Genomic DNA, 20,792 nt, shown 5'->3' with positions numbered 1-20,792 from the left:
CTACAGTATTGCGCTAGCAAATCGAGCTATGCAAAAGACCCAAACGCCTAAAATATGTCTTGATAATGCTAAATTACGTTCAATCACTGTCATCATCAACCCTGGCGCGCTTGGCTGATCTGCCCTCCGGCTCCTGGATGCCGTAACGCTTCTCTCCTGTCTTCTCGCCCTTTTCACCACGAACTTCGTCAATCATCTGGTTGATATTGAACGGATCGTCAGTATCCTTCTCGAATTGAACTGGTCCGTCCCGGGCTTCTTGCAGATCCGCACCCTTGAAGCCCTCCTTGGCCTTTCCAAGGACTTCGAACTTGCTCGACTTGGTGATCCGGTCGTAGGTCTGCCCCTCATCTTCTCCGTCATCCTGCTGCACACTTGGGCGGTAGATGCTGCTGATAGCATCTTGAGCTGCGAAGAGAGGCTTGTCGTAGTGGTTGTCCTCGTTGAAACCAGCGTTGAATCCGCTGGACTGGTTGAACAGCCGCGAGTCGTACATGGACTCTCCGCTCTGTGTCGGCTTTGCCAGACCGAGTGCGACCTTTTCAGAAATATCACGATTCTGCTCCCGAGCCAGCATCTGGATCTTGCGCTCGGTACCCATCCGCGACTGACGGAGTTCGCGCTGGAAGTCCTCGCGCCTCTCCTTGCGAGCGTCCATTCGCTTTCGCACTGCCTCTTCTTCCGAATCAGTGTCCGATTCGCTCTGCGATCGCCTTCGGGAGGTGTTGGCGCGCTGTTCTCGTGCCTCCTTCGCGAGGTTTCGCAGGTGCTCCTCCTTTTGTAGCTTCTCCTTCTCCGCTAATCTTTGCTGCATGATCGCACGCTGCTTGACCTCCTCTCGTGCATGTCTGTCGGCTGCCTGCAACGCTTCGCCGAATTGAGCAAACTTGTCGTTGATCGTGATATCCTGTAACCCCCGACCATCGGCTGCTAGACGTTTGTCTAGTGGCACTGTGTATCCCTTGGGGTTCTTCCAGTTACTGATTGGGGGTGGGATCTTCCAAAGTTCTTGGTCTTCGGCGGTCAGCTTTCGGGGCGGCGAGTGCAGGACGGGTGGAGGGGGCGATGGTGGTCCGCGAGGAATGCGCTTGTGCTTAAACTTGGGCGGCTCCATGGGGTCGATCTGTCTTTGTTGGATCTTGATGATGCGCGTCTGGCCCTGGGCTTGACCATGCTGAGCCGTGGGTGTATATCTGACGAAAGTCGGCTCGTCGTTCTTTCTGCCCTGTACGTTCTTGGGCCGTTGCGCAGCAGTCTGCCCTTGGACCAGTGCCATGAGGGCCTGCTCAGTCTTCTCCTTGGTTGCTTGGACAACCTCCGCAGAAGGACGCGACAAGTCCAGCTCGCCAGCGTCTGCCTGTTGGCGCAGAGGAATGAGGTCCTTGAAGCTGGCCTGCACAATCCTCGAATCGCCGTGTCCGCGTCGCGCAATCTCGTCGTACTTGGTCTTGCCCTCGCCGTCGACTCTCCTCACGAGCGCGTTGGATGTGGATGGTTGGCCCTTCTTTCCCATGTCGAGCGGGTACTGCGCGACGAGTACTTCCGGAAATGCGCCTCCATCGCCAAAGTCTAGAGGTGATGTCAGTACATGTCCCATGTGTCTTCTATACGTGTTTTGCTTACCTTCAGGCGCGCGGGGCCTCCAGTGCTGCCTCTGGCCGTAGGGCGGCGGGCCCTTCTTCGCGACTACTTGCGCTTCATATTGCTCTGCGGTTAGCACGCGCGTGCTGTTGGTGAGCTCCTCCTCTTCGCCCGAGTATTTTGGCTTTGGCAGCGACTTGGATAAAGCTGCGACGGACATGGTCGATGTAGGCGCGAAGGCAGTTCGCGATGCAATGAGGGTTGGGTATCGCGGTTGGCACTGGTGGTGGTGATGATGTTGCTGGGCAAGATTTCATCAGACCCTCGGCGTTTGGTTCAGCCACCGCCGAGGTCACGTGCGTGTGGCTGCCTCCAACCTTGGAACACAGCACGTTCACTGTCTACTCTGTTCCCTTTACTATGCAACAGCCAATTAACGAGACGAAGCGCGCAATTCCGTCTGTAATTATGTAGCTTTCACTATCGATATAAAATCTGAACCAGCGAACCTTGTATTGCGCGCGAGATTACAGTGTCTGCTACAGGAGAGAGGATGTCTGGCCTTAATCTTCACGACTCAGGCGCCGGTGAATCTTACCTGCGACTGACATGGGTAAAAGTCCCGTCCGTCGCTGCTACTCGCTTACAACCTGCCGTTGACCAGGATGGCGAATGCAGGAACAGAGTCAGTCAGCACAATGTTTTTGCAGTCACAATCGTGATCTGTTATCTCGACGGGAGAAGCTTGGAAGCGGTTCCTGCTAAGTGCCAAGCGGCGGTGTGCGTTCACCGGACGAAATGAGAGCCAGCATGCTTTTTGGGCCAGACACCCACAATGGCGAGGTAATAATCGCGCAGGTAAAGGTCAGCTTACAGGGAAAGTTAGTCGGGTAGAGGCGTCTTTGACACGCTGGTAGTCGAGAGAGGCGAGCGAGTGATGTGCGATATAGGGTGCGATATAGGTTAAGGCCAGAGCACGGCTAGTCGCTGCACATCATGCCGTTGCTAAGAGACGGTTTCGAAGGCGGCCATTCGTTCCAGAAAGGACTGTGACATCTCGTGCAGAGTGGCCCGGGACCCTAGACGCAAACGGCCAAGGTCAAGATGCTAGGGATCCCCAGCGTCGCAGCATCAACCTCTGAACTTTGAAGAGTGAATTGGCAATATTCAACGGCTCGCGCGCGGACTGTGGGTCGCAAAAGCAGCCATGACGGGCTGAGTATTCTGAAACGTTGTCCGCCATCCCTGTCTGGTGTGCCAGCGCAGGCCTGCAGCTATGCCGACCCATTCTCGGAAATCGTCTGGAGGAGCACCACAACACCACACCACCCAGCGGCGCAACTCTTTGTCGCAGAGCACGCCCCCGAGCAAGCCCACCCACGCCCGCACCAACACGGCCCCGGAGCCGCCCACGCTGTTGCGCCTGCCGTCTGTCAGCGCCTCGTCCGCCCGCCGTCCCCCAGCCTCGCACAGCGGCCATGGCATAGACAACTCGCGCGGCCCTCCCGTCACCCTCGTTACTCGCAGCCGCAGCTCGCAGAACCCCGCCGACTTTGCCTATGCGCAGCAGCAGTTCCTCCAGTCCGGCCTGGTATCCCCCACTAGCTCCCACCCAGGCACCTCCGCCAGCGAAGCCCCGCGACCACCACAACAAACAAGCGCTGTAGACCCGGCCACCCGCCCCCGACCCCACCCCCGACGAGCCTCGACCAGCAGTGCGAGGCCCCCGCCGCGACGAATGGCGAGCTCCACCGACGAGTCGTCCGAGTACGACTCTGGCCCCCGCAGCCGCATGGAGGACTACCACGCGGCGCATAGCGGACGGGGAGCGCCTGCGCCCGCGACGCCAGGAACAGACGGCGAGAAGGAGGACTTGTTCCTGAACATCGCCGCCGACAGTGCGCCCAAGCCGCCGCGCCCAGAGAACCCGACAGCGCGCGACCGATTGAAGGTGAGCAATGGAGCTACGGTATGCGCATGGATGGTAGCTAACGACCCAGTCACGAGTCGCCCGCGTCAACAACCGGCAGTCGCTCCCCTCGGCCCTGCAGTCACCCTCGCCCGTCCAGGTCCAGTCGAGCTTAGTCACACCAACCACAAGCAGGATACCCTCCAGCGCTGCCCTCGAAGCCAGGTCCAGCGGCATACGTCGGTCATCGCTCCTGCCCACCCCCTCCAGATACGAGCGGTCGCCAAACTCACCTGCACCCGAAGCCATACGGACCCGCGACCTCAACCACAAAGCCTCCTTCAGCTCCACACGACGCGACTCGGAGCTCTCACCGCGCGACTTCCTCGCCCAGTTCTCAAACTCAACGAGACGAGGATCCCAGCCTGAGGTACATCAAACCCCGCCCAGTCGCACCCCGGTCCACCCCTACAGGCCGTCGAACCTGTCACACGAGCCGCGCACGCCGCAGGTGGAGACATCGTTTGAGGCTGGTTCGCGCGCCGACGGTACCGAGTCACATGGCTCTACAGGGCCGGCCGCGTCTGTGTGGGACGAGCTGGACGAGCTCAAGTCCAGGATACGGAAGATCGAGATGGGCGGCAAGATACCCTCGACATCGGGTGCCATTGTAAACCAAGCATCGGCTGAGCGCCCGCGGACGGCCAACACCTCAGCTACCACAGTGTCTTCGTCACCGAATCAGCAGCGAAAGTCGAATCCGTCGCCTGCCGAGTCGACAGTGGGCACTCATACCCCCAACAACAATAAAACTCATCCTCTGTTGCGCGAAGCTCTCGGTAAAGCTAGACAGTATGTCTCACCAAATGTCTACCGCAATCTGGAAGCGACTGCAACCGAAGCGCTTGCGCTGGCAGAGATGAGCGGCAGCGCAGGACCGCAGGGCACACTACACTCTGCTAGCTCCATCATCAATGGCTCTGTCGTCTCAGACCGCCAGGTTCGTCGCAAAGCCGACAACCTCTGTCGCAGTCTCACCGAGCTCTGCATTGCTCTGTGCGACACCAAGACCGGTCTTGCCAGTCCAGCTTTCCGATCAAACACAGCCACGCTATCACGTCGGCCGAGTGTACAGATCAATGGCGATTCACCAACGATCCGACAGAGTATCGAACCCGAAAGCAACACATTATCAGGCGTCAGTCCCAGTAGAGCTATGTCACGCATCGAGGCTCGGAGAACCAGCATGCTTATCGACGACTCCGGCCGCAGCCAAAGAGGAGGCAGCCAGGAACCTTACGACGATAGACACACTCCGTCGCGTATGCAACGAGCAGGCACCAGTCTCCACCAGACACGCAACAGCGTGGACGAAGAAGACGAAGATCCAATCTTCCGTGCGCCTTCCCGTGCGATGACTTCAATCGACTTTAGAGCCCGTCACGGTGGTCAGTCAGATCAAAAACGGTTCACCAGTGGCAGACAGTACACCTCCCGCGAACCAATGCCTGATCTGCAGCCATCGCCCGCCCTTCAAACTACCGCCAGTCTCCGTCGGCCTAGTGTTTCAAGTAGCACTCCCTCCAACGAGCATAGTCTGTTGTTCCGGGATAACCAAAGCCGCTACGGTCACAATCTAGGCCGTGAAGGCTCACCAGCCAACTATGAGAAGACCCTGACGGGAGGACTTCGACCAAGAGCACAACTGAGCGTCGCTCGAAACCCAAACAACAGACACTCGGTTGGTGGTGTTTCGGACATTGGGCGCAGCGTGAGTCTGGGTAGACGACTAAGGGGAACAAGTATTGGAGAGTGAGCAAAGCAAAGCTCTTGCATTTCTCTGAGCTTGCGTTAACGTTTGTCGTTACCCTCATAGTATGCCCAGTCTCCTCTTTGGTCCACGCGCAGTGACCCCGCGACTCTTATACTTGAGACCGGATTCGCCATGGGCACACCAACAGAGGCGCGCCGTAGAATACCGAGTCAGTACAGAGATATAGGGACAGACGCGCACGGAGACATGTTAGAAGGGAGTATCTGCTTTATTCAGCCGTGCAAGGCTAAGAAGTCTGTGCGATTTACCACGAAGGAGTTTCTATCAAGCATTGTGAGAGAAAGAGCGTTCTCACGACTTTGCATATTTTGCCATCAAAAAGGGCTAACTACGGAGCATTTTGTTATCAGCGTTTCTTGCACGTGAGGGGACAAGCGTGTGGGCGCAGGATCGATTCACCGTCAGCATCTCATGATCTCTTTGTCTTTTTTTCGTTTGCTGTCTTCGTTAGTTCCATATACCAACACCAGATCGTGTTTTTCCTTGCTACTTCTTATTTCTCTTCAAAACGTGAGTGTTGAAACTTCGTGTACATATATCAAACCCGCCTTTTCCTCTGTGAATATATAAATTACATATGAACCCCTTTTGAGCATATATGGAATAAAGGCTGACACAATGCTCAAGGTCACGGCTCCACCATCGTAGACCGGACTTTGGGAACGATACGCAATGCCCACACTGTCACTACTTTGGCGCGTCTGACTTGGCCAGGCTTCTGCGGCCTGGAGTCCTTTTGGGTGAATCCCACGAGTATAATGAAGAAGGTCTGCTGCTGGCTACGAATCGGACTCTCGCAGCATTGTTCATTGCTAGCTGTTAACTGGACGAGCCGTCGCTTGTCGGTAATACTGACCATTCACAAAGGCCTTGTAGTTGATTGCAAGATATATGTGGGCGGTTCCCCCATATTCTTTGGATGACCCACACCTGAACTCAGACAACCATGGAACGAATGTGCGGTACACACCGAAATGTCTGAATCGCATGGTATTCATTTGAGTCCAGGACCCCTTCTTCTGTTCACCGCTGACTTCACCTTATCTGAATGCCCTGGCACCCCTGAATCCGTGCTGTGAAACAATCACGCTCTTTGCGCTGGAGCAAACAGTGTTCAAGAGCGCACCGACCCACATTCACCTTCCATGGACCTTTTTTGTTGTGGTCTTATGACGCAGCGCCGCTCGCGCCGTTCTTCGAGTTCTTCTACTGCGACGCTTGACCACGACTCCACCCCAGCAAATACGCCTTTTGGTCAGCCCGCAACTCGCAATCCGCACACAACCGACACAGACTTACACTCGCCTTTGGATTCAACTGCAGCAAACTCGCCATCAAGCGCATCCGCCACCGCTTTAGCGCCTGAGCCAGCAGTGTTTGTCAATTCGCAGGCCTTCGCAAACGCTCAGATTACGCGAATCCCCACCACTTTCAAGCGCACACACTCCCCATCGCCAAGTCGTAGCCTTCCGCTCAGGAAACAACACTGCGGCGCCGTTGCGATGTCAGACGAAATATCCGAAGAGCGCGCGCCTGCCCAGGTGGTCGCGCAGGCCGCGCCTACCGCATCGGACGAGGCGGACACACTGACAGACTCACCATCCACAGTACGGGGAGAAACTGTCAGATCCTCATCACCAGCCGAGCCGGAACCTCTTTGTTCGAATGTCGTGACTGCATCTGATGGCGATGCTAACTCTCATTCAAGCATAGGTTCACCTGCGGTCGGCGTCACACCACAGACCGAGACGCAAGGTCTGGTATCCTCGCCGCCACACAGCCATGAAACTATGGCTTCACAATTTCAGGACAATGTGCCTGACTCTGTGCAGTCACCAGAGGAAGAGCACGTCGAAAACAACCACTCTCCTACCTCGCGCTCAAACCAAGACCACGTCGGCAAAATGTCTACGACGCCGCCAGTCACACCGCCACACACACCTTCCATGGACGAAGAGCCCCAGTCACCAAGTTCATCGGTATCGTCAGATTGGTGGACTGAATTAGGTGTTCCGCCGCCCCCACCGAAACCCCACACAGTCATGTCGCCCGATCGAGCGGTCTCGTTCAAAGACATCTCCGAATCACTCGCTAAGCGCAACATGCAACGCAACATCTTCTCGAAGACACGGGAATCGATGAGTTATCAGGGGCATGGGATCTTGGTTCTCTCCTCGCGCGGTTTTCAACGTGAACATTTGCCCACGAAGCAGACAAGGCCCCCTCTGCTGAAGCGCCGCTACAGTATCGAGGTCAACACTACTACCGAATGGGAGCAACAAACTGATCGCTGGGAAGCTGCGATATGTCAGGTAAAACATTACCAGAAACCTTACTTTAGCGGGCACTTCACTCACGTTGCACAGACATATGACATCCCTGAGCTACCATCCAAGGAAGTGGATCCTCTACCCGCTCTTGCAAATTGGGTGCAACTTCCTCATCCTGCCCGGTACACTGCTTTCGCCCCGGCCTTTTTCAATCACCTGGAGCCTCCCCACAACGAAGGAGTGTTCCTTACGCTGGGAGATGTGACTCTTCACAACGACGCCTTTAATTATATTGGCGCTACCAACGCTCGGATTTATGGTCAGGAAGTATGGATGCGCGACGAGAGTCTAGATATGGCTCTTGAAGTGCTTCGCCACGATTACGACTGCGACGCTCACAAAATCGGCATCGCCAACTCTACCGTGGCCCAGATTTGCTACTTCGCCCAGGTATCAGGATATTCCGCGGAATTCGAGCAGTACAGGTCACGTTACGCCGACAAGAATTGGGTCTTCATCGTCATCAACGATGGCATCGGCGGCGTCGAAAACAACGGCTACGGTGGATTACATTGGTCTCTCGCCGTTCTGGATCGGGTTTCTAAGAAATGCTATTACTTCGATTCGCTTTTCGTCAAGCTGAAATACTATCAAGACTTAGGCCGAGATATGTCTATGGGCATGCTCCATATTCTTGATGAGAACCCAGAGGACTGGAGGTACCTCGAACAATTCAACAGTCCCGATCAAAACGAAAACAACAGGTTCAAAGATGATGGAGGTGCATGTGGACCATTTGTATACAAAATGAGTCACTTGTTGATCCTTGCAATCAAGCGTTGTCAACTGGAAGGGCGAGAGGACCACTGCGACCTCAAACTACCGTCTGATTTTGCCGAATCCTTCGGAGAAGACTTCCATTCGCAGGAGGTTCGCTATGAGATTCAGCGCAGAATCGCCCGCTGGGCACACAAGGAATTGTCTTCAAGATACGCGGATGAATGGGACCGCGCGCAGATCCAGGGCACAGATGCCGTCCTAGATGACGGTCCAGTCGTCGCATTCGAGGTTCCGCGCAGGTCTTCCAGGTCAATTCACTCCGGACGAAATGCCACCAGCGGCAACAGCTACCATTCCCCGATCACCCTAGAGGACGACGATGCCAACTACGCTGTCCATGGCAACAGGAGGGATAGCCTGGACAGCAACGTTGCGTCCGCGGGTGGTGATACATCAGTCGTCGACCTGGGTGAGGACTCCGATTCTACCTGGGTGGTGTCAGACGATGACATGAACCTGGATGAGGACGACGAGGAGACCGCAGAGGTCGTCCTCGACGGCCAAATCTAGGTTGACGACTACCCTGTTCATGGGAAGGAGAGGGACGCCTAGGCATAGTGAGGCGGGGAGTCAATATGGGCTTGATTTTCTTGTGATGAAGGCGTTAAATGGGCTTGTCATTGTCAAGATACCCCTTCATTTGTAGCGAAGGAGTTTTTGCTTTCTGCTTTTTGCATAGTCTTGTTTCGCGATAAAAATGTACTCCAAAAATAACAAAAAAACAAAAGGCTGAAAAGCCTGAGCAAAACGTTCATTCTGCAATATCGTGATACTCCTGAATGAGATTACTAGACTCGACATCGCACCTGCCTTCCATCACCCATCAAACCTACCCAAATTATCGATCACGTGGCACGTCATTTCAGTACTAGCTTAATCCCCCGCGCATCGCCATCGCAATCCAGCATCGGCATTACCAACATCCCCCAACAACCTGTTTTTCTTTCCGCCCAACCACTTTCCATATGCATCATCTCCCAACCACCGCAGATACAGAAATTGCGGCTGAACTCGCCATCGCAAGATCGGTTGCGCGAAAACGGGTGGTGGCGGTGGCAAAAATGCACAACACCGCCGCAGTCAAGCGAGCCGAGGTGCGGCGATATGGGAGGAAAACCGGGGTTGGAGGCGATGTCGTGCTGCGGATGTACCTGTCTATCTTCTGTCGCATCACTAGAGGGAACTAAGGACCCTAGAGGGCCGGGGCATTTGTTGATCACCGACCGGCGAATAATGAGAAAAAGCAAATACTGTGCTGTTCTTTGCGGTACGCGATTCTGAGAGTTTGGGAAATGGGCGAGGCTGGCCCAGGCCTTCGAACATGAACATGATGGGGAATGACGTAACCGCGTGATAGCGATTGCTGGACTAACTCCACCAAACCTTCTTTCCACGGCTCCTTTGCAGTGCATGATGACAGGAAGGTTTTTGGGTGGGTGTGCTGGGGTTAGCTTGGATCGTGGGAGTTGGGCATTGTTTTGCTGTTTGGTTGGCGTGTACCTGATCGATCACACGATAACTCACTACTACCACGATCACTACTGCTACTACTACTGTTGCTAACTAGCACATGTGTGTGCATGAACCTACCTACGTATGTCGGCACGGCGCAAAACGCGTATAGTCTGTATATCGGATACGCATAATCAGACGCCGAAGTTGCCGGCTGGCGATGTGTTGATCCACGCGGGTGACTTGACGAATCAGGGGAGTTATGCGGAGTTGAAGAGGACGGTCGAGTGGCTTGAGCGGCAGGAGTTTGAGGCGAAGATTGTGGTTGCTGGTACTGAATGCCCTTGGTCTTGTTCAAGAGGGACAGATATAATGGAGAAGAGAAGTGCTGATGAGATGGGACAGGGAATCACGACATTACGCTCGATCCTCCGTTCTTTCGAGAAAACGAAGAGTCGTGGAAATGGCCTGCGCCTCAAGACACAGAAGCGTGTAGAAGACTGTTGACGGAATCCAAGTCCATCGTCTACCTTGAAAATGACTATACGGAGATACGATTGAAAGAACGGGGAACGTGCTTTACCATCTTTGGGAGTCCGTGTACGCCCAAACAGCAACTTGCGAGTTGGGCTTTTCAGTACAAACCCAGCGAAGCAGAAGAAGTGTGGAAAAATATTCCAAATGAAGTGGATATCGTAGTTACGCATACACCGCCCAAGGGGCGATGCGATGGAGTAGTAGCAGCAACAAGCGGACAGAAAGACAGAATAAGGGAAGGATGCCCAGCGTTGTTAAGAAGATTAGAGCAAGTCAGGCCGATCTTGAACATATGCGGCCACATACACAACGGACGAGGCGTGGAGACGATACAATGGAGAGAAAGACATGCATTACTACATCACCAACCCACGCCCATGGATATCGGTACCCTAGTACCAAGCGTGCAGTTCTGGAACGACCCAGGAGCCTCCAACAAGAAACTTTCTCTAGTTGATTTGACGACGGGCATGCAGGTGAGAAGAGGGCGTGGTTCGGGCTGCGACCACCATGCGAGCTTGACACGTCAATTGCAGCCTGACTCGCGAGGGGACCGTCTGGAAGGCCAGCCTGATGCAATGTCTGCACCGGATCAGACAGGGCGTCAGCCCCCGTCCGGTGGTGGTGAGAAGCTTATCCCGACGGCACCAGCGAGCCTCACTGATGTTGCCCTGCGGGACAGTGAGGCGCTGTGGGGAGGGATTAGTGGAGGAGGACGGCGAGGGGGCGATGCAGATGAGCATCCAGATGAGAGCGATACCGGACATGGGTGTCCTGACGAGGCTACTCAGCGTCTCGCAGAACGACAGAGGGGTATGCCTCTACCAGGGACGGAAGAACGCAGCCAGACCACGGTGATCAACGCAGCGTATCTGGGTCCGAGGGTCGCTGGCAGAACGTCGGTTGCCTACAACAAGCCGATAGTCGTCGATATGGAGCTGCCTGTATGGGGCTCTTTGGGACCACGATAATGCTAGCTAATGTGGGATGACGGATCAACTGCAGCGTACCTGTCCCAAATGATCTCATTCCTAGCCAGCAAAGCACACTTGTCGAGCCAACACCTACATCATACTGCTGCTGGTTTATAGCACATTCGTGTCCTACTCAGCGCGGTGCGTGCAATGGACGAGGACCACGTAGGAGGACGTGCTTCGTGGGCTTCGTGAGCTGACCATGTCACGATTGGGCGTTACATGCAGAAGTGCCCCGCCTTACCCCCGCATAAGCGTATCTTATCGTCCTATCAAGCCACGGGCTAACGTCTGCCATCGGGACGGATCGAGTGGCAGCAAATCTATCCTCTCTCACATGGCTTGGGACGGAGAGCAAAATATTGCCTGACGGGCGACGCAACCGCCGTGCCCTGACCTGAGTTGCGACGGGCCACAGGGATGCCCCTCATCGTGCCTCGAGTGATGTGCGGAGGATGTGCATTGATGGGTGCCGAAGGCCCGGTGACTGCTACCGTCTGAGCTGGGGAACACATGTGTCTCGGACGCTGCAGAGGATGGATTGCCTGGGTGGATCTCGAATGTGACGAGTTGGCTGTCGGTGCTGGCTTTGTGCTTCACCTGTACCCTTGGGGTGCAGCTGGATTCGTCATGTCTTGCAAATGTTCATGGTGGGGTTGGTGAGCATTTCACGATTGGACAGCAGGTGTGGTCACATCGTGCTTCCACGCTTCTGGCATGGCTTCTTGGGGCTTCGGTGGTCATGCAGGCCCTGCTGGGGGTTGGTCCTATCAGCAGCGGTTTTGGCGCCAGTCTCGAAACGGGCCATGTGGAGGGCGCTGGGCGTGATTGGACTGAGTGTTTTGCAGCCGCCGTGGCCGACGACGAGACGTGCAGCGGTGCTCATGTGAAGCAGCGGCTTGCGCGATGCGATGCGATGGGCGTGGAGCGGGGACTAGTCAGCGTCGAGTCGAGGCTGTGACGCTCTTTTCAGCCGGCGACGAGTTTGGTACAAAGCAGACAAGTGCGAGGCACAGGGATGCCCTCGACGGCTGTCGAAGCCCTGGGGCTCTGTGCATGAGAGCCTGATATAGTCACAACTGCACCCCCAAAGCGTGCAGGCTGACTGCTCTCCAAATCCATATTACCCGTTGCACACATTGTTCTATTCTTCGAAGCCGCAATCTTATTCTTCTCCCACGATTCTTAAATTCCACACTACGCGGTGCGATCCCGACTACCGCCCGCCGGATCCTATTGGCATTTTTTGGCACGGTTGACGGTGACGTCGCAAAGCCATCCACACCGCAACTTACGGCCTGCAAGCAGAGCCATCGCTGCCGGGCAACGAGCAGCGCAGTCGCGAGCACAACACAGCCTCACTCCTGTGCCTGACCGCCGGCCGAGCACTACAATTCCTTTGTCCAACGTCTTTGATCCGAGTTTTTTTGTCTCTTCGCCACGTTTCCGCCATCTTCGATCCGCGCTGTCTGTGTCCCTGAGCGACCCACTATTCCTTAGGTCAGCCGATTTCAAGCAAGCCATCCTCGTCAGGCCGTGCAGGAACACCCGCACGCTCCGTCCGCTCTGCTCTCACCACGGCACATACTGCACCCGACTCTCCTTATAGGGCTCCCACACCGACGCCTCGCCCAAAGCCCATCGCTCCTGCCCTTGCTTTTGCTGCGGCCTGCCAGACATCCGCCCAACACCGCCATAGGCTCGCTTGCTCCTCCACTCGCTGCATTGCCCGGATCCGCATGTGTCAGGCCTGAGTCGCAAGCAGTCGTTGCTGTCACACTATAAGAAAGATCCCACACCCCACACCCGCCTAGCAATCCTCTCCCCACACCGATTTCCGCCATGGACGACCCCCTCCCCGATCACTACAAGGCCCTGGGCGTCGCCAACACGGTCGACGCCGCCGTTATCAAGGCCACCTACCGCAAACTCGTCCTCAAGTGCCATCCCGACAAGGTCACCGACCCCGCGCTGAAGGAGCAGAAACAGGAGGAGTTTCATAACATCCAGCAGGCCTACGAGTGCCTCATTGACGACGAGAAGCGGAGCAAGTACGACGCGCAGATCACGCTTGACAAGCTGCGCAAAGAGAAGGCGGCGCGAGGAGCTGCGCCACGCGACAGGACTGCACGCTTCGACGTCCCTACATCAGGCGGTGCATCCTTTGCCGCAAACGGCCCTTCGCGGTACACCACCGAGTACCGCGCTCCCACAGCACGCGAGGAAGACGACCGCTACCACGCACGATACCACGCCCAACCCTCAAAACCCACATCATCCTCGAGATCCACTCGCGAGAAGGAGTCCAAGAGCTCGCGACACGTCAAAGAAGACAGATCACGCTCAGATCGCGAGAAAACGCGTTCCAAGGAGACCCGAAGCGACCGCAAGTTTACCCAAGTCGACAGTGAGTCATCGGGTGACGAGAAGGCGCGCTACGAGGCAGCCTTCAAGGCTCGCACTGAAGAGGATGCTCGGCGCAAGGCAGAAGAGCGCCGCACCTATGAAGACAACCGATATACCGGCACCACCACTCACACTGTCCCTGCTGCACGCAAGATGAGCGTTCAGGAAGAAGAGGCGCTCCGATACCAGCACAAGTCACGCGCCCACGTCGAGGCGGATATCCTATCTTCCCGACCGTCGCCCGCCAGGGCCTCTTCGCGCGATTACTACACCTCCGACCCACCTCGGATGGTTCGACGCGACAGTGCTCGACCTGAGCCCGTCCGCAGGTCATCTGCTCGCCCCAGTAAGGAAAGACCTTCTCTGTCCCGTCGTGACACCGACCGTACCGATCGCGGTATTCCCGAGGTTGTCGAGTGGGATGATGAGCCTCGCCGTGAGGAGAGACGCGTACCCAGCTTCAAGCATACGACCTCATCACCTGCTGAGCTCTCACGTGGAGTGCCTCAGCGCTCGTACACCGAGAGCAGGTCCACCAGATATGCCGAGAACACGCCTCCAGCACCTTCACTGAGTCGATCGTCGACCATGCCTACCATTCCAAACACCTCCTCGCGCAGGAAGGACGCTACCGCTCCTCGCCCGTCTGGTCTTCGCGAGGCCATGACTCCAGAGCAATACAGCAGCCCTGAGAAGTACGCCAGTCCCGAGCGAGACGCCTTCCCCAGCGTACCACCATCGTCGACCGTCAAGACATATTACTACCCCGTTCCTGGAGCTGGCGTGTCCCAAGACCCACCAACCCCCACTCCTCGCCACGTTGTTCGCGAACCCCAATCCCAACGCCAACACCGTTCAAAGTCGCCCATCGGCAAGCCCCCGATTGGTCCCAACCGTCCGGCAGAGCCCACCACTGCATCATACAAGACCGTGCCCCGGCCATCAATGCCAAGCCGCACGGAGTCAAGTCGCAACATCTCGCCTGTTCGCGAAGAACGCGGCCGCTCAGGAAGGCTCTACGGTGAAATTGGTAGCGAACCCCGACACCGGGTACGCCAGGCAAGCATCGACCCCAACGAAATCCAATACAGCCGTAGATACGGTCCCGAGGACGTCAGATGGGCACCAAGATCTGGTGAACCCGACAGGGCTGACAGAGGCTATGCCAGTAAACCTACTCTAGGCAGGACTGCTACGTATGTTTACTAGTAGTTCCGTCACTCTCTGAGCTATAAGGCGAAACATGTACACGCACATACACATCGACACAGGCATCAAATTGCCCACAGGATACCCAACTCCCGGATGCTATTGGACGAAACACCGGGATCATATTTGCAATTATTTCACAGGCGTTGAACGGGTTTTTCCCATTACTATCTCCCATCTCCTTGATGTTCAGTTCTACGACCAACTACACGCAAGTGCTGCGTTTGGCGTTTCTCCGTCTCCTCGTCTTGTTTGTCAAGTCTCACACTCAACCATCTCTGTACAATTGCATATACACATCGAAATTGAAATACATTTCGATGCAGCTTTTCCAATCGCTTTTCTATTGCTCCAACTCCATCGAGCAAGACGTGTATGTACGTCTTGTGATTACTTTCGTTGTATTGTATTGACACTGCTGCGCCGGGCTAGACCTGGACACATTCGCTTTTTGGACTTATTGGTCTTTGGGATACGTATATCACGCTCGCTTGGTAAGAGATGAGATGAGATGATGAGCCTGATTGGCATGGTACTTGGTTTTATTGTTTCTGTAGACGTGGAGGTCTTTTTTGGGACATACACACACGCATCACACATAGTATATAGTTTAAAGTAGTAACTTGAATGGATTTCCAACCTGATCGAAGACTTCTTCCAGCACATGATCTCTGTCCACCACGGAAATGTGTCTACGATCATCTGACCTCGCAGCTACTAGTACGAGCAAATACGACGACTTCACTGTAATTTCCTCACTGTGTTCCACAAAGCCACGATCTCAATTGCGCGAGCTGCCCCATCTCACACCGCAACTACCTTTAGCCCAGCCCCCACTCACTGTTCGTGTTACCAGTTCAACCCTTCCTTTTATCCCTCCACGACCAAGAACGGCGATCTGCACAACCCTTATCTTGCAGAGATAGGTTGGATCTACATTTGTACCACCATATAATGTAGAAGCCATGCAGGTGAGATGTATGTAAGCCTTTGGTGTGTGTAAGGAACCAAGTAAGCGGGTGTCTTCATTAGTCAGACGAGAGATGCTACTTCAGCTGTCGCATGTTTGGTCAGCAACAAAACGGTGTTCGGTTGGACCTGCCCTGCTAATCCATCAGCCTGTGGAGGGTACGCTTAATCAGGAGGATTACCTAGAATGGTGAGAGGCCGTATCGCCAACGAAGAGTCAGATACGCAATTAACACATATATGCATGTGGACGACCCAATGTTGAAATATGTGTTCCATTCATTTACATAGCCTTTTCCACCAGAAACCCTTAGATGAATCCAGAGAGGGAAAAGGAAAAATAAGGAAAAGCCCAAGGATATGATCAATCCATCTGTCGAGATCCTTCTCTCTCCCTCTCTCCCACAAACGCCTTTCGCTGGCTGAACTCGCCAAGCGAACCAGAAAATAGAAAAATCAAAACACAAAACCAATGACGCAACCCAAGATCGCAAGTGGGTGCTTTCTGCCAGAAGACAGTCGCTTTGCATGGCTCGTAACATCGATACTGAGTGTGTAAAGTAAGGAGATGAGATAGATGTACAAAGGGGCAGCGAATGTAGTAATGGTTTTGTCGAGAGGAAAAGTTGTTTGTAAGGAGTGTGAGTATGTCGAGGGGATGGCGGTACTAGGGTACTAGAAACTAGAACATTACTCTGCGTAATTCAACGCGCATTAGCCCCCAACGTGCGAATATGTAAAGCCGTGCTGTACGGACTTGCAAAGAAACGAAAGATTTGATCACAAAGGAAATGACTGATGACAAGGGAATACGAGATGGAGACTGCCGGACCGTTGGAATGCATCGGCTGCCAACGGTAACGGAGATGCTGCACATCCAACGTCGACTCTGCAAAGTGGGCCAATGTGACATGCAGCTGTCAGGAGTCAAAACGCTCAGTGTTGGTGGCGTCGCGAGCTCCTGTTGGCGAAGGACGATCCTTCGGAGAGAGGTCGCGTAATTTCCGACAAGGCGGCCGAAGCTACCAAATCTTGTGCGCGCGGCGTCTTCTCCGGAAGCTTCTAGATTGAGCAAGTCCACTCAGCATATTTTGAGTTTGCGTTTCGGTCTGTTTGTGCCTTTGCTCACAGTACGTCCCAGATGTTGCGAACAATGGGGTTACTGCCGGTTTGGACAGGACTCCGGGGGTCAACGGTTGCCTTTTCAGGCGTCCATTGCCGGGGTAGTGGTTCTTCCCATGCGGTATGGCCGTTTCGTCCGTCCTTTATCGTCTCGTTGGAAGATACCGGACTCGTGTCGTCGCCAGAAGACTGGAGTTCGAAATGGAAGGGGTTCCTTGTGAACTCCTCAGCACGCGGTGACATGAGAGCGTCGATGTCATCAGCAGCATGTTGAGGAGCAGAAGGTTTCGGCAGCTTTGACTGAATCTCCGTTTGTAGCTTGTGCAACTTTCGTTGTTCGCGCATGTTCGGTGATGAGAACCTAGTGCGAATGGCCTTGGCGGGAGTTGAAAGGAAGGTTTGACTAGGCGATCGGGGCGTATCCGGTGCCTTGGGGAACGCTACAGGAACAGGTTCAGTCGGGTCGATAGGGGTCAAGGCTTGTTTTTCGGGTGAATTGCTAAGGCTGTCGATGCGTGGTCCGGCGTCTTGGCTATGTTTCGGGAAGGACATGGACAGCAAGCTGGGGGCCTGAAACATGGGGTTCGTTTGCGCCGTACCGTCCAGCGATGCAAAGCCGTTGAAGGTCTGATGGGCAGGCGGTAGGATGGCTTGGAATGACGGCCGTCGATCCTCAGCTTCAGAGTCCTTGATAGCGGCTATGCTGGGCCTGTCGAACGGATTGAAGTCTGCTCTTGTTGGCGATGTCAAGCCGAATGGATCCTCATCTGCTACCCTTGGCTTTAGTGGAGTCATGTGGAATTCCGTGGCACGTGGCGACTTTAGGTTATCTTCTAGGCTTGCGTCTGTGCGACCAAAGACATCCTTGGGAAATTGTGTAGCCACTGGCGAAGTAATCTCAGGCGCGGAAGGTTCGTTATCCAGATCGTAGCCTGCCGGCCATGGGTTGTCAAAAGAAGTCTTGATTGGCGACATGACTTCAGCATCGGATGCATCGTAGGAGCTGAAGGAAGGGATGTTGAAACTTGCTACAGCTGGAGATCGAAGTGGCTCAAATCCTGATGGTTGTAGAGGCGCCAGGTGTCTCTCTCCTGATCCGAATGATGAGCCCTCATCGTTGCTCAGGCCCAATCGTAATGGAAGCTGACGTGAGAAGTTGGGGACAGCGGAAAGCCTGAGAGTAGGCTCGGAATAGTCTTCGCTGTCAGAAACATCTTGAGTCTGAATAGTCGGCACGTTATCGTTAGTGACGGAGACTACAGGCACAACGTGACCTGTGGGATCGACAAAGGGCGTCGTTGTCGTCGGAGAGGGCTCGGATGGGACATCAAAGTGCGCAGGGCTCGAGTCCCAGGACCGACGGAAACCGGCTGAGAAGGCTCCAGTGGGTGCTGATAGGGGACCTGGAGATATAGCCATCATGTTGCCTGTGCTTGCCCGTTGCATGCTAATGTCGCTGTCAGGTGGTAGCGGCGCTGTTCGTGGAGTGCGCGATCCCGAACCGGAGTCTCTATCGTACGAAGAGTACTTGTTGTTTCCTGTGGAGCGGGTGGATGGAAGGCCAGCAGATCGGCGTCCATACCCTTGGTTGTGATATGAGCGGCTTTCGTTTTGTCTTAACAAGCTGTTGCGGAACTCTTGCAATTGCATGATGAGGTTCATGTTCGGTCCGATCCACTTGCTTCGCTTCTTCGCCTTGTCGTACGCTTCTTGCACACTCATCTGCGGGTCCTTGTACAGGCCGTAGGCAACGATCAAACTGGCAGAACGACTGACACCACATTGGCAATGGATGAGTACGCGCTTGCCACGCTGAACCCTTTCATCTATCATCCTGACCAGCTTGTGAAGGTCAGGAACGATATCTGTATTGTGCTCCCAGGGCATGTGGATGTACTCTGGTGTCTTGTATGTCTTGCCCTCGATCACAACCTCGCGCGGCTGTATGGTTTGCATGACCGGCGTGGCTTTGGGTGTGGTTGGCGAGCCATCGTCCATACCGAATGATTGCTTTGGTCGCTGTCCAAGGGTAGCAAAATCAACATTCTCCGCTGGTGGGCCATCTATGCGCCTGGCATCAATGTCTTTTTGTGACTCCACCGTTGGCGTGGTGAATGGGTTCTTCACTTCGCTCGCGACGTTGATAATGACATCGAAAGTCGTGGCCTGGATAGCAGTTGGCTCAAAGTAGAGGAACACGCCAGACTCATAGATACAGATGGGGCCGTTGGGATAGGCAGCCGGCTTCTCTTCTCGCGACTGGGGAACATCGAAGTTGGGTTCCTGGTCCTCCTCCTCTTCCATTTCAAAGGGGACTTCGCTGAGGCCACTTTGCTTAGGTGCAACAGGTCGTAGAGGAGGCAACTGCATACCACCCATTGGATTCGTACTCGGTGAACATAATGGTAGCGAAGGAGATGACTGGAAGTGGCGAAGCGGTGGGCGATTGAAGGACGGTGTTGAGGGTATGAGCAACCGTACTGGCTTACTCTCGTTGCTGCCAGGCGTTGAAATTGTCAAGCTCAAGTTGGACGGTCGACGCTTCGGGGGTGTCGGTGGTTTGATAAACAACGGAGATGGCGGTGCCGAGCTATTCTTCTCTTTGGGAGCAACTGCTATGGGAGCAGGGGTGTGCGCGCGCAAGTTGCTGAGCGAAGACGCTGTGTTGATACCAAGGTTCTTGAGATTCCGAGGCTTCTTTGCAGGTGTTGTGGGACGCTGCAATTCGAAGAATGGGCCGGCAGACGGTTCCCCGACAGGTGCTTCCGCTCGTCTTGACCTGAAGTCGGCAACGAAAGACGAGGGCGTGATTGTCTTTGCGAGGGGCGATTCGGGAGACACGCCTGGAGAGGGGTCTGTCACCGAGGACGAGTCCATGGTTGATATGGTTGTGGTCGGGGAGTTGTCGGAAGAGCCCGTCGATGTACTGTCGCGACTTTCGCTGTGGATGTGGAAGGAGGAGAAGGGTGTGCCCGAGTTGGTGTTGGGGCTCGTGGCAGGACGTGCTACATTCCCGCCATTTTGGCCCTTGTTGTGGTGATCTCCTCCAAATACGGCACCGAATGAGGGCATGGGCATGAATGAGCGCGCGCTCGTCTGAACCATGCTGGGACTTGTGTGTGTTGCCAAACGTGGGCAGTGGTTGCGGGTGCTACTGGGCCAACGTGGAGCTCGCGTTGAGGTGGAGGGCGAAGGAAGGCAGTGGGTGAAGGACTGCTCGAGTTTCTTGGAAGGGAAAGAAGAATTAGGTGTGTAGAAAGCCCTTTTCAGAGTCGGAGTGTCAGCATCATGGGATATTGTGGGCGAGGCAGACATGGCAGGCGCATGTGTTTCGAAACGAGGGCGGCGGGACGGGGGAGTGGGGAATGGAGGCTGAAGATAGGTTGAGAAGCTGCTCCCAGACTCGAAGATTGGTGGTAGAGTGCACATGGTCGAGCAGGTAACGGTTGACAGGTGACAGGTGCCCGTACACTGCCTCGACTACAGTCATGCTCGCCCAGACAGACAACGGGGCACAGGAATGCGGAGTTGGGACACGAAGAGAAGAAGCGGCTTACCTGGGTGCCAACAGCAGTGGGGAGGGGCGCTGGCGTGGTGAATTGGAGCGAGAATACCAGATCCTCTACTAAGCGCCTGGGGGAAGGAGCGACTGGGCCGGCGATGCGCCTATGCCTGAGGAGATGCGGCGT

The 20,792-nt window shown here is 55.0% G+C and overlaps 5 protein-coding genes across 5 annotated transcripts; 3 read left to right on the top strand and 2 right to left on the bottom strand.

Moving 5' to 3' along the window:
* Positions 1 to 79: 79 nt before the first annotated feature.
* Positions 80 to 1,801, bottom strand: PRP45 (mRNA splicing protein; the record flags this gene model as incomplete). The annotated part of the gene is made up of 2 exons (XM_051443017.1): positions 80 to 1,569; positions 1,624 to 1,801. 2 exons carry the CDS (start codon positions 1,799 to 1,801, stop codon positions 80 to 82), a joined length of 1,668 nt encoding a protein of 555 aa, XP_051306605.1.
* Positions 1,802 to 3,319: 1,518 nt separating this feature from the next.
* Positions 3,320 to 5,306, top strand: J4E86_002456 (uncharacterized protein; the record flags this gene model as incomplete). Its single annotated transcript, XM_051443016.1, has 2 exons — positions 3,320 to 3,532; positions 3,582 to 5,306. 2 exons carry the CDS (start codon positions 3,320 to 3,322, stop codon positions 5,304 to 5,306), a joined length of 1,938 nt encoding a protein of 645 aa, XP_051306604.1.
* Positions 5,307 to 6,826: 1,520 nt separating this feature from the next.
* Positions 6,827 to 8,944, top strand: J4E86_002455 (uncharacterized protein; the record flags this gene model as incomplete). The annotated part of the gene is made up of 2 exons (XM_051443015.1): positions 6,827 to 6,931; positions 7,157 to 8,944. The coding sequence occupies 2 exons, from the start codon at positions 6,827 to 6,829 to the stop codon at positions 8,942 to 8,944; spliced, it is 1,893 nt and encodes a 630-aa protein (XP_051306603.1).
* Positions 8,945 to 13,239: 4,295 nt separating this feature from the next.
* On the top strand, positions 13,240 to 15,012 carry J4E86_002454 (uncharacterized protein; the record flags this gene model as incomplete). Its single annotated transcript, XM_051443014.1, has 1 exon — positions 13,240 to 15,012. The coding sequence occupies one exon, from the start codon at positions 13,240 to 13,242 to the stop codon at positions 15,010 to 15,012; it is 1,773 nt and encodes a 590-aa protein (XP_051306602.1).
* A 2,094-nt stretch (positions 15,013 to 17,106) lies between these two features.
* Positions 17,107 to 20,208, bottom strand: J4E86_002453 (uncharacterized protein; the record flags this gene model as incomplete). Its single annotated transcript, XM_051443013.1, has 1 exon — positions 17,107 to 20,208. One exon carries the CDS (start codon positions 20,206 to 20,208, stop codon positions 17,107 to 17,109), a length of 3,102 nt encoding a protein of 1,033 aa, XP_051306601.1.
* Positions 20,209 to 20,792: the final 584 nt, after the last annotated feature.

The sequence above is a fragment of the Alternaria arbusti genome (genome assembly GCF_024043155.1).
Source record: "Alternaria arbusti strain BMP 1465 chromosome Unknown scaffold_2, whole genome shotgun sequence".
NCBI classification, from domain to species: Eukaryota; Fungi; Ascomycota; class Dothideomycetes; order Pleosporales; family Pleosporaceae; genus Alternaria; species Alternaria arbusti.
This window is presented reverse-complemented; position numbering and strand designations above follow the sequence as displayed.